General features: G+C 36.9%; 1 protein-coding gene across 1 annotated transcript; it reads left to right on the plus strand.

The window, feature by feature from the left end:
* Positions 1-2,392: 2,392 nt before the first annotated feature.
* On the plus strand, positions 2,393-10,507 carry LOC119772885 (serum paraoxonase/arylesterase 2-like). Its single transcript, XM_038269573.1, has 9 exons — positions 2,393-2,554; positions 2,630-2,700; positions 2,782-2,837; positions 4,960-5,122; positions 5,836-5,962; positions 6,054-6,254; positions 6,336-6,417; positions 9,581-9,709; positions 9,817-10,507. The coding sequence occupies exons 1-9, from the start codon at positions 2,478-2,480 to the stop codon at positions 9,976-9,978; spliced, it is 1,068 nt and encodes a 355-aa protein (XP_038125501.1). The 5' UTR covers positions 2,393-2,477; the 3' UTR covers positions 9,979-10,507.
* The last annotated feature ends 558 nt before the right edge of the window (positions 10,508-11,065 follow it).

An 11,065-nucleotide genomic window follows, 5' to 3' on the forward strand; every position in this document is an offset into this window, starting at 1 on the left:
TCATTAGTTACTGTAATTTAACCTGAAATTCCAATTCATTTTAGTCTTTTTTTGCGAAGGGAACCTGGCAAAGACAGCAACCATCAAAAGAAAGTAAAACATAAATATTAATAACAAAAAAAAAAAATAAAATCACACGGTAAGAATACTAAATTATAATCTAGATTGTGTGGACTGTCAACAGAAACAGTCTTCACTGGATCCTTAAAGATTCTTTAGAAATAGGTCATGGATATGCATGTGTTTAGGAGATTTTTGAAAGTTGTTCCATGATAGAAAAGTGCTGTTTTATTAAAGACTGTTAAAGACCAGGTAGACTTAAAAAACATCCACTTGGAAGCACAGATGGTACCTATTGGAACTTAAAGAAGGGTGCTGAGATACTGTGGGCATTAACCAGCAAAGATTTAGAGATTCACATAAACTAGTGACGTTACCTACCAAAAAAAAAACTTTATATCAAGCCAACCAAATCATAAAGGATGCAGATTTGAGTTAGTGAGGGAAATAAACTGTAGAGTCATGGTAGACTAGATCAAGTGTTTTTAAAAGTTTTCCATAAGCCTATATTTGATCAAAGATTGTAAAACAGGATTTACTCCTTAAATGAAAACTTATCTTTGATCGATATGTATTTCATAAATTGGTTAATTAATCGTACATACTATTCATTTATCAATGGACCTACCATCAAGAGTGAGGATTTTAAGATTGCAAGATTTTCCAACTGAGCTTTCAGTAAAAGTTTAATTATGTTTTCTGTGAATAGAAAACAAAGGTTTAGACACTGCAGGGTCTTTTATAAACTTAAAAATGTTGTTTTTAATTATTTTGTTACTTTTGCTGCAGAGTGGGCAGACGTATGCAGACATGATGGCTTCATCGGCATATAGAGTGGAGTTAAGCCTGAAAATGTAAGCACAATTAATAAAATAACATTGGAAAATAAAAGGATGAGAGCCTTGATGCACACATCTAGTTATCTTTTTAAAAAAAGATTCATGGCCTCGAATTTAGGCACAACTTAGCCCTATCCTTTAAATAACTTTATAAATAATTTATGAGCCTTTGAACCTTATGCCAGTGCTCACTTTTTACGTTAATTTATTGAATTTTATTATAATTTATTGTGCTTTTTTTGTCTCTTTGTATTGAGTTCAATCTTAGCTGATACAGCTTAATAGGTTTGAGGAGTAGCTACAATTTAATCAGTGGGGAAAAAAAATTACTTTAAAGGTATATTGGAGGATGTTCTTTTTCCGGGTGGATCATCAAAATAAGTGGTCCTACTAATTGTCAATCATTCTGGTGATATGTTTACATAAGGCAACCCTATGTGCTCCTCCCCATTTTCACTTACTGGGGTGAGTCTGACATAGTGGAAAAATTGCAAATCTTCTTTTGGAAAAAGCAACCTTTAAACAGAGAGAAATGGGCTTGTGCATGCTCTCGCACTTGTTTAATAGTTGTTTGGTGTTTCAGGATCAGGTACAGGGTTGTGCATGTGCATTTTTTTTTCTAAAGTTGAGATGGCTGGTCTTTGCAAAAATCATCCACTATACCTTTAATGTCACCGTTTGTCTCTCTTTTCAAATACCTGATTTTACTTTGAAGCATTAGTTGTTTTTCTTTGTGCAGGTCTAAAATTGATAAGTGGAAACACAGTTTTCTTCTATAATTTCGTCTTGAGATCTAGAGTAATAACAATAACTCAGCAAAAGAAACTAAAAAGATGAATAGAAAACAATAATTATAAGACATCACCCATTGATATTCTGTCCCAGAACAGGGATAATAAGGCACTATTTTCTCTGCACCTTACAGCTTTAGTACATTGCTGTATGTTTACACTACGAAACAAGTTAATTGACAAAATAAATTGACCTACAATTACAAGAACTTCTTAAGAGGTAGAAATAGCCTTTGCACTTGCTTTCATTTTAGTCAGTGGAGGGTGAAGAGGGAAGGCTTTAGGAATCCCTCAATTTTTTTGTGTTGTTTCTTACTGTGTGTCTATTTGAAAGTTAAATTGAACTCATACATATACACCTCTCTAAACTATCTAAAATATATATATATTTTCTTAAATAATCAAAAAGACCTTTATTTAATCAATGACCAAACGTGTATGGTTATTTTTTGGTTCAGTCTTGAAATAATGATGCATTCACTGACTTATATGAAGTTGGAAACCAAAAATATCAGTGGCTTCACGTTAAAACTGGCTTTCTAATAACCATTAATTTGTGTTTATACATAGATTTTGGTTGATTTATATTGGGTAAAAATATTTCGAAGTCTGGGAGTATTAAACACGGAGCAGAACTCCTCTGTCGTTGAGTGAATTAGTTGCTATAATTCCTACATTCCTGAAAGCAGCATCAGTTCTGCCCATTGCGGCCCTTCCCACCAGGGTAAGTGACTGAGCAGTAAAAAATTAGGAGCAACTTTGAGAAGTTTGCAGCCGAGCTGTGGAAATGGGAAAGCTTGTGATCTTTTCGGTTGCTATTGCAGCTTTTTCGGTGCTGCTCGGGGAAAGGCTCCTTAATATGAGGTAAGGTGGATAGCAGCTGTGTAGCTGCTATGTTTTTGGTGCATTCAGTCTAACTTCTTTGCATAAACTCCACAGCAAAAGGTACCTCGCCTTCAGGGAGGTGGGTAACCAACATCTGCCTAACTGTGTTGCACTCAAAAACATAGGTAAGCAATGCAGCAACAAACACTTCTACGCCATTGATTGGTGACATTTAAAGTAACGGCGTGTTTTGTTTCCTTGTCAAGAACATGGGTCGGAGGATATAACCATTCTTGGCAACGGGCTTGCCTTTATCAGCTCAGTGAGTATTTATACTTAAACTCAGCCCTGCAGATTCAACTTTGTAAAAACACAGGGGCGGAGCTAGATGGGGAGCCAGGGGTGTCATTTAACCTTATATAGGGCAGTGAAATACTTCAAAATCAAAATTTCAAGCCAATAATGTTATTGGATTTTAAGACAAGACCTTATTACCTTTGTAACATTCAAAAATTATTGATATTTTGGAAAAAAATGAAAGTCAATATAATTCCAAGAAACGCATACTTGCCCGAATATATTAAGAAAAATAACAAAAGTGCTTCTAAAAGAAATTAATGAAAAACCCTCTTAGAGTGTAAGGAACACATTTTTTTTTTTTGGTACAACATAACCTTAGAGGAATTGATGCTGATACTGGCACTTACATTTTTTTAGTTTATAAACCTAAATATAATTGTTAACGAGGCTTATTAACTTTTTAACTTTTCAATGAGCTTTTTACCATTTTTTTTCTTGACTTGTTAACTTTACAGTAGGTAATATATCATTCGAGGGCTCACCTAATTGGTCAAATTCCAAAATAAGATGTACAGCCATGTAGCAGGATCTTTGCTGAATGGCTGGATATGGCTGGAAAATATACTGCACAAAATCAGTGCAATGAGTGCAGTTCAATACCTTGGCTCCAGAGTGTCGACGTCCCAGCCCCCTCCGCAGACGCTCCGCTGCACATCTCCAAAATTGTAGCTGACCCCAATCAGTGCCGCAGACAGGAGGCCGGCTTGTTTTTATGACCGAAATTGCTGAAAACAACTCGCGTTTGACCCGCTAGAAGAGCGAGGTGTGCAAGAGCGCTAGGACCCTTTTTCCACCCGGATCTCCGCTCTTTTTGGCCCTCATGTCCCTCCGTCGTCGGACTTAACTCGCCCCCACTTCCTCACCGCCTTGTCTGTATCTAGACCCACAGTGTGTAGCACAGACCAGGCTTCAATATTGAGCATAAATCAAAAATGTCTGTGTCAAGCTCACTGCAACAAACTGCTGTAAGAGGTAGGAAGCAAGATAGGAGGGCAAAATAGGTTTAGCGCCACCGCAGCACAGGAGGGAGAAATACGTCCAGGAGCAAATGGATAAAAATAGACCGCAGGAAAAAAAACAAAACATGAATCGATTCTCTTGCAGACGTATCGATGCATTGGATCGTCGGCTGTTGGATCGATGCATCGATTCAAAACGATTATTATTTACACCCCTAGTAAAGAGCAATGGCGTAATGACACAACAAGCTTCTCTGGAATCCGCTTAAGTACCTCTTTTTGGTATCCATCGTCGCTAACACATTGTACATAACGGTTATGCTTTTAATCTACGCTCTGGATTACCCATAATTCCAAGTCGTAGTGTAAAAAATAAAATACTCAAATACATCGTTCTTTTAAGATCTTTATTGCGGATTGAAACATATTATAGGTGTGTATTTTTTTACCAACTGTCTAATGAACCAGGTTTCAGTGACGGGGCCCCTAAGATGTCGGGGGGGCACCTAAGCAACTACATATTTATAGGTACATCATTGGTAAAGAGAAAATGATGCATCTCTGCAAGTCATCTAGGAGTCTTCAGTGAAATCATAGATAATAACTATTTTAATAAAAACTTATTAAATAATCAATCAATGTAGATATTAGTACTTGTAAATATTGTTTTTATGCAGAATGATTATTGATAAAAGTAGGTACGGTAAGTAAAGACAATGGAAACAATGTTCACCTCAGAACTCAAACCTGAAAGGATTTGATCCACTATACCTTTTATCTAGAAAGCACAGATGTTTAAATATATGCGTCTATTTGTTAGCAAAGGCTGTGGGAAAGTATAGTTTTTCTTTTTTTTTTAAAGAAAATATGGATGTTTTGCTCATTAATTTTCCTGTTAGAAGAGTGTAGATTGACTGAGAGGTTCTGGTGCTACCCCTCAGTGTACATTGGTTATTGCCTGGCCACCCTAATAAACTTTATGGCTACGCCTCTGTAGAAATATAAATCAAAGGTGCCGGAAATTAAAGCACAGGGTCATATATTTATGTTATTTAGTTAATTCTAATGTTTGATTTACGATTGTTAGATTTTCTGATTATTTTATTGCTTTTTCTATATCTTTAGGGGCTCAATTACCCTGGACTCCCACCCTCAGATGAGCCAGGAAAAATTTTCCTCCTTGATGTCAAAGGTCCTCAGCTGAAACCAGTGGAGCTGCGTATTTCAAGGAACTTTGATTTGGAGTCCTTTAATCCACATGGCATCAGCGTGTTCACAGATCCAAGTGGTAAAAGCAGTTTTACACCCTTTTATGTTTGCACAAACGAAGACGTGCATGCCGAGCTTGATTTTGTTTACTGCAGCTTGGTATAAGCTGGAATAGAAGTGCCGTTTATTCTCCAACCGTGAGAAATTCAGATGCGTCAGTGACATGCAAACAGACAAACGATAGAACACATGTTCATACAAGACTGTTAAACATGAAAATCAACAACATGGTACATTCAGGTTCAATGAAAAATGCTTAGTATTAGGGCTGCAATTAACTATTATTTTGTAAATCAATTATTATTATTATATTTTCAATTAATAATAGAATATCCAAAGGTTCCTTAAAGAAGACTTTACAAAATCCATTTTTTCTTTGTTTGTTTGAGATATAAGCAGCTCATTTGGAACACAATTAATCATTAAGGAATATGTGTTAGTTATAACAAAAAAAATGTTGTGTCCAAAATGAGAATCGAGAGTTCAGGATTTATAAACAACTTTTCCAGCATTGCATCCCAACCTGGAAGGAAAGAACTGCAATAACGCTACTTATTGTACCTAAGGTGAAGTAAGCATGAAAAATAAATGTGAATTAATTACACACTCCCATTTCTATTTGCAGCACTTGAAGAGTTCTTTTGTCCTAAGTTTCCATTTCTCTGTTTTCATTGGTACGCTTGGCCTGTCGAGCCCTAATACTTTGCTTAACTTGTTTCTTTTCTTTGTCAGATGATACAGTCTACCTCTTTGTTGTTAATCACCCTCAGTTTGGAAGCCAAATTGAGATCTTTAAATATGTGGAGGAGGGTGCCTCCTTGGTGCACCTGAAAACCATCAAACATGAGCTTCTGCACAGGTTGGTACCCTGAAATCATCTACAACTTCTAATCATTCTCTAGCATTCCCATTTTAACCCTTAATGAGACATTTTCTCTTATTCTTTGTAGTGTGAATGATATAACAGCAGTTGGGGTGGAGAGTTTCTTTGCCACCAATGATCACTACTTCTCTAACAATCTTCTGAAAACTTTGGAGATTCTTTTGCTCATGCCCTGGACCAACGTAGTCTACTACAGTCCGAATGAAGTGAAGGTGGTGTCTGAGGGTTATCACTTTGCCAATGGCATCAATATGTCTCCTGACCAAAGGTGAGGATTATTGGCAGGGCTATGATTGTTGTTGCTTTTGGTGAATTTCTTCATGGCCACAATGATCCCTTTCTCTTATAGGCATATATATGTAGCAAATATATTTAACCACAGTGTGGAAGTATTGGAGAGGAAAGAAGACAACACACTAACTCCTGTGAAGGTAAAGATCCTCAAACTTTTATATGCGTTTTAAGTCCAAGTAGTTCTCCCTTGTTCAACAAATTGTACAATAGAAAGTTATAATTGTAATTAATGTTATCTGTTGGGTTTTTTTGAAAAAAAGTTTCAGCTTAACCTTCTCTGTTGAAGGAAACCTAGATTATAGAGTGTTCCTTTGCCATGGGTATGCTGGATTAAGGTGAAATCTATATTAAGGGACTACTTTGGTTTTTCTAAATCCTCTAAATCAGCAGATGCCGTTAAAATGAAGAAAACCACCCTATATTATGATTTAAATGGTAAAAAATGCTTGTATCTTTTTTTGTTTTACTTTGAATTTTTTTTTATTTACTTTTAATGTTGCAGATTTTCATTTGGTAAAATCAGAAAACCTAAAAAAAAAAGAATAAAATAAAAAAGAATCAATATAAATAGGTTTAAATGTTTCTGTGGAAAAAATGTATCCAAAATACCGTTTCAGTTATTTTCGCTCACATGTTGTGAACTGATAATTGGTCACAATCTGATTCAGCTCTTCATTAAAAGGCTACCTGCTCAATGTGTCATCATCTCTGAAATGTTCTGTTCAGCATTTCTGTAAAACTTAAAATTCAACTTATATTCTTAATATTTATTCTTCGAAGCGCAATTTATTTCAAAAAGTAAACAATGCCATTCAACTTGTTTATTACCTTTTTATTTTAGTTTCAGCAAAAGTTCCCTGTTTTGTCCTTTGAATCCAGTCTGTAGTTGGGCTCCAGCAACGGGACATCTGGGTGTGCTGCTATGTAAGAAACGAAAGTAAAGTAACGCAAAGTTTTAACATGAAAAACACTGGTCTGGATGCTCTGTAATATTCTTTAAAAACTGAAGCAATAGCTTGGAGATGCAATGCACCGAAAGGTCCATCCATTTTCTAGCACGCTGATCCCGAGTGGGGTCGTACACCCTGGACAGGTCGCCAGTCCATCGCAGGTCAACACAGAAACAAACATGACAAACAACCATTCACACACACACTCACACCTAAGAGGACTGTAGAGAAGCCTATTAACCTAACAGTCATGTTTTTGGACTGTGGGAGGAAGCCGGAGTACCCGGAGAGAACCCACGCATGCTCAGGACAGGTCTCCAAGCTATTGCTTCTCCCAGAGAGAACCCACGCATGCTCAGGGAGAACATGCAAACTCCATGCAGAAAAACCCTGGGTCAGGAATCGAACCCAGAACCTTCTTGCTGCACTGAGCAGCCTCCGAAAGGACCAAAAACTGATAAAATTTAATTTGTTTCAAAAGCAATTAGTAGATAGATCAATTAATGCACAATATCAATCTACTTTGTTAAATCCTCCTGTGGTTTCAATGATTTAGCCAATTTAAGGTGGTCTATGTGCCAAATAAAGCACCGATAAATAAAGCTCGTCCTGAGGGAGGCGTCCAGGAGGCATCTGAAATAAATATTCGCGCCACCTCATCTGGCTCCAATCCTAGATGAGAGCGAGTCTCACTCTATGTCTAAGAGAATGCCCAGCCACCCTAGAGAGAAAGTTAATTCCAGCAGCTTGGCCTCAGACTTGGAAGCGTTTATTCTCATCTCAGCCGCTTCACAGTTTGCCGCGAACCGCCTCAGTCCATGCTGTAGGTCTTGGCAGGAGGGACCCAGCAGAATCACGTCATCTGCAAAAAGCAGGAATGAAATCAGCTGGTCTCCAAAGAATATCTCCTCCGGCCTTTGGCTGCACTTAGAAATCCTGTCCTTAAAGTTGTCGACAGGACCATTAAGACAGCAGCCTTACCAGAGTCCAATGGATTGTAAAGGGACCCCAACTCTCATGAACCTTCAATCACAATGCAGACAGTTTAGAGCTGGTCCACTTTTCCATGGCTAGGACAAAAAAAAAAACTGCTCCTCCTGTAGCCAAGGTTTGACCATCAGTATCTCTTCTCCAAGACCCTGGCATATGCCTTCCTTAAAAGAGGGTGAGAAGGGTGATCCCTCTAGACTTGAAACACGCTCTCCTTTTTATGGAGGGGAACCACAAACCCAGTCAGCCGGTCCAGGGGCACTGCCTCCAACAGCCAGACAATGCTGAAGATCGGTCATTCACGAAAACATTGAGAGATGTAATCCATCTCATTTTACATTAACCTGAAAAATAAACTAAGATCTATGCTTAGTAAAACCCTTTTTGACCCTTTTTTCTTTTTTACTGTTGATTCAATTAGTGAATAGTTAAAACAAAATCTTAGTATTGAACCAGCTGATCAAGACGGCACTGGCCAATTCTTATCTATGGCCTTTAGATTGGTTTGCATCTTAACTATCAAAGAGTTTACTGGTTTTTGTCGTCATCTTAATGTTATAAAAATGGTCAAGCGATTAACCAAATAGCTCTGATTGAATTTAATAAACCAGATGATAATTCTGTGTTTAAGCTTTTGATACTTTGGGGAAATGGATCTTAACATCAACCTAACATCTCACTATGATCTTAAAAGTTTACCACAACTTTTAATCCCCCCATTTTTTTACTTTGCTCTTATTTTACCAATGATTATTTCACTTCCTGCTGTTTATTGCTTAATGTTACAAATTCCTTACAGAATCATTTCTAAACATAACTGCTTGGCGGAGACCTAAAGTCTTTGCTAAATTACTGGTAAGTTTTATTATCCTCTGCAAATATACAAGCTGGGAACAAAGTGTATTCCTTATCTATCTATTAAGACAGTTTATGGTTTATTTACAGAGCAATTACGTTTTAGGTTTGCTGACACCATGCCTAAGAACCGGATAACATACATTAAATAAAAAAAAAAAATGAATACAATCTCAAATAATTTCCTAATTCCTTGTTGTTATATTTATTTAGTACAGCAGTTTGTAAACAAGCTTTCTTGCAGGTAAAGTATATGCATTATGTTATAAAGGTATGTCAGAGCATTTGAGTTGTTTTGTACAGAATTTTCCAAGACGTCTGTCACCTTGATGTCCATTCATGTAATACAGTTGATCTATCACAGCACGGAAGTTGTAGAAGGGATTCAGAACAACTTGAACACTTTTATGGGATTTTGAAATAAAATTGTGTCTCTGATGATGTACAAACTTAGCTTGTTTTTAGTGGATATATAGCATGATTTGATTTGATTTATCGTTACCAGTCTGTACCTGTGGGTTCTCTTTGTGACAACATTGAAGTGGATCCTGAAACCGGTGACCTTTGGCTAGGCTGTCACATTAATGCAAAGAAGCTTTTCCTGTTTGATCCCAAAGATCCCCCGGGATCAGAGGTTTGTGTCTTTTAGGAAAACAGGAATATATATTTCATCTATTTTCCCAAAAGATGCAATACATGTTATCTTGTATACTCATTATTATTCCTGATTATGTTTTGCAGGTCATCCGCATCCAAAACATCCTCTCGGATCAGCCCGTGATCACCCAGGTGTATACAGATGATGGCCATGTGCTCATGGGCTCCTCAGTGGCAGCAGTCTACGGGGAGAAGCTGCTCATAGGGACCGTGTTCCATAAAGCATTGTGTTGTGATTTAAAATAGGCAAGGGGAGATTTTTATGCAAGTTGAGCCAATAAAATTGAAATCATGTGTCTTTTTCTTCAGACAATGATTTTAATGATGAAATGCTGCAGGAGTTGTTTCTTAAATGTTCTTAAGAGGATGTGAAAACAGAAACCTTCTTTACCCCGGGTTCAGCTCACACAGCAAGCTCAAGACTGGAGATGTGGTTCGAACTGACAACCCTCAGTTTTAAGGGAAACTACTGTATTTTACAGCCCATTTGCCACATGCAGTCATGCTGTAATTCAATCATTTCAAATACACAGCAGGATTATGCAGTTTATGTCTAGCTTGAATCCACTAAAGTAAGTAATGTTTGGAATTTCAATGTGATTTTACATTGGCTATTTGTAGGGTTTAATTAGGGTCTATTTTTTCAGTTAAATAAAGAAATTGATTTTGAAACCCAACAGTTCTGCTACTTTACATGTAAAATCTTTGGACTGCAGTTGTTTTGCTGTTTCAAGAACCTGGATTTTCTCATGAATAAACTCTGCAAAAATGTTTAGACTGTTGCTGGAATATTCCTGATTTAGTCAACTTATAGACCAATATAACTTTATTGATCTCACAATGGAGAAATTCACTTGTAAAATCGTCTCTTATAAACAAAGAGAAGGTGCACAAAGGAAGAAAAGGTGCATGAAGTATATACAGTGCATCCGGATATAAACAGTGGATGTTAAAAAATAAAGATTTAAGGTGACTTGTATATACAGTACAGTAGAGTGGTGGCAGGTTACAGTCTAGTGGCATTGTAAAGTCTGATGATCTTTAGTGTTTTTCAGTCTGGGGAATTTTTTTTTAGGTTTTTTAAGGAGCATAATACTTTAGTCAGATATTAAGAATATTACATGCACAATCTGATGATGTGCCAAAAGTGCTAAATTGATTATGTACATGTAATATACATGTATTAATACAATTTTTATCATAATTAAATTACATTACAGGCATTTTTATGGTGCGACTCCCAGGGGCAGAGCTAGATTGGGGGCCAGGGTTGGCCATGGCCACCCTTAGCCAGTCATTGGCCTCCTCTACCATTTTTTCCCCTCTAATACAG

Source organism: Cyprinodon tularosa, unplaced genomic scaffold (genome assembly GCF_016077235.1).
Source record: "Cyprinodon tularosa strain WSP-4 unplaced genomic scaffold, ASM1607723v1 ctg73, whole genome shotgun sequence".
Lineage (NCBI taxonomy): Eukaryota > Metazoa > Chordata > Actinopteri > Cyprinodontiformes > Cyprinodontidae > Cyprinodon > Cyprinodon tularosa.

What these genes read in the sequence shown, in the direction of transcription:
- LOC119772885 (XM_038269573.1), top strand. Translation starts at nt 2,478, where the DNA reads ATGGGAAAGCTTGTGATCTTTTCGGTTGCTATTGCAGCTTTTTCGGTG. An exon ending in GAAAGGCTCCTTAATATGAG is followed by an intron (nt 2,555 to 2,629) that starts GTAAGGTGGATA and finishes TAAACTCCACAG; the next exon opens with CAAAAGGTACCTCGCCTTCA. An exon ending in GGCTTGCCTTTATCAGCTCA is followed by an intron (nt 2,838 to 4,959) that starts GTGAGTATTTAT and finishes CTATATCTTTAG; the next exon opens with GGGCTCAATTACCCTGGACT.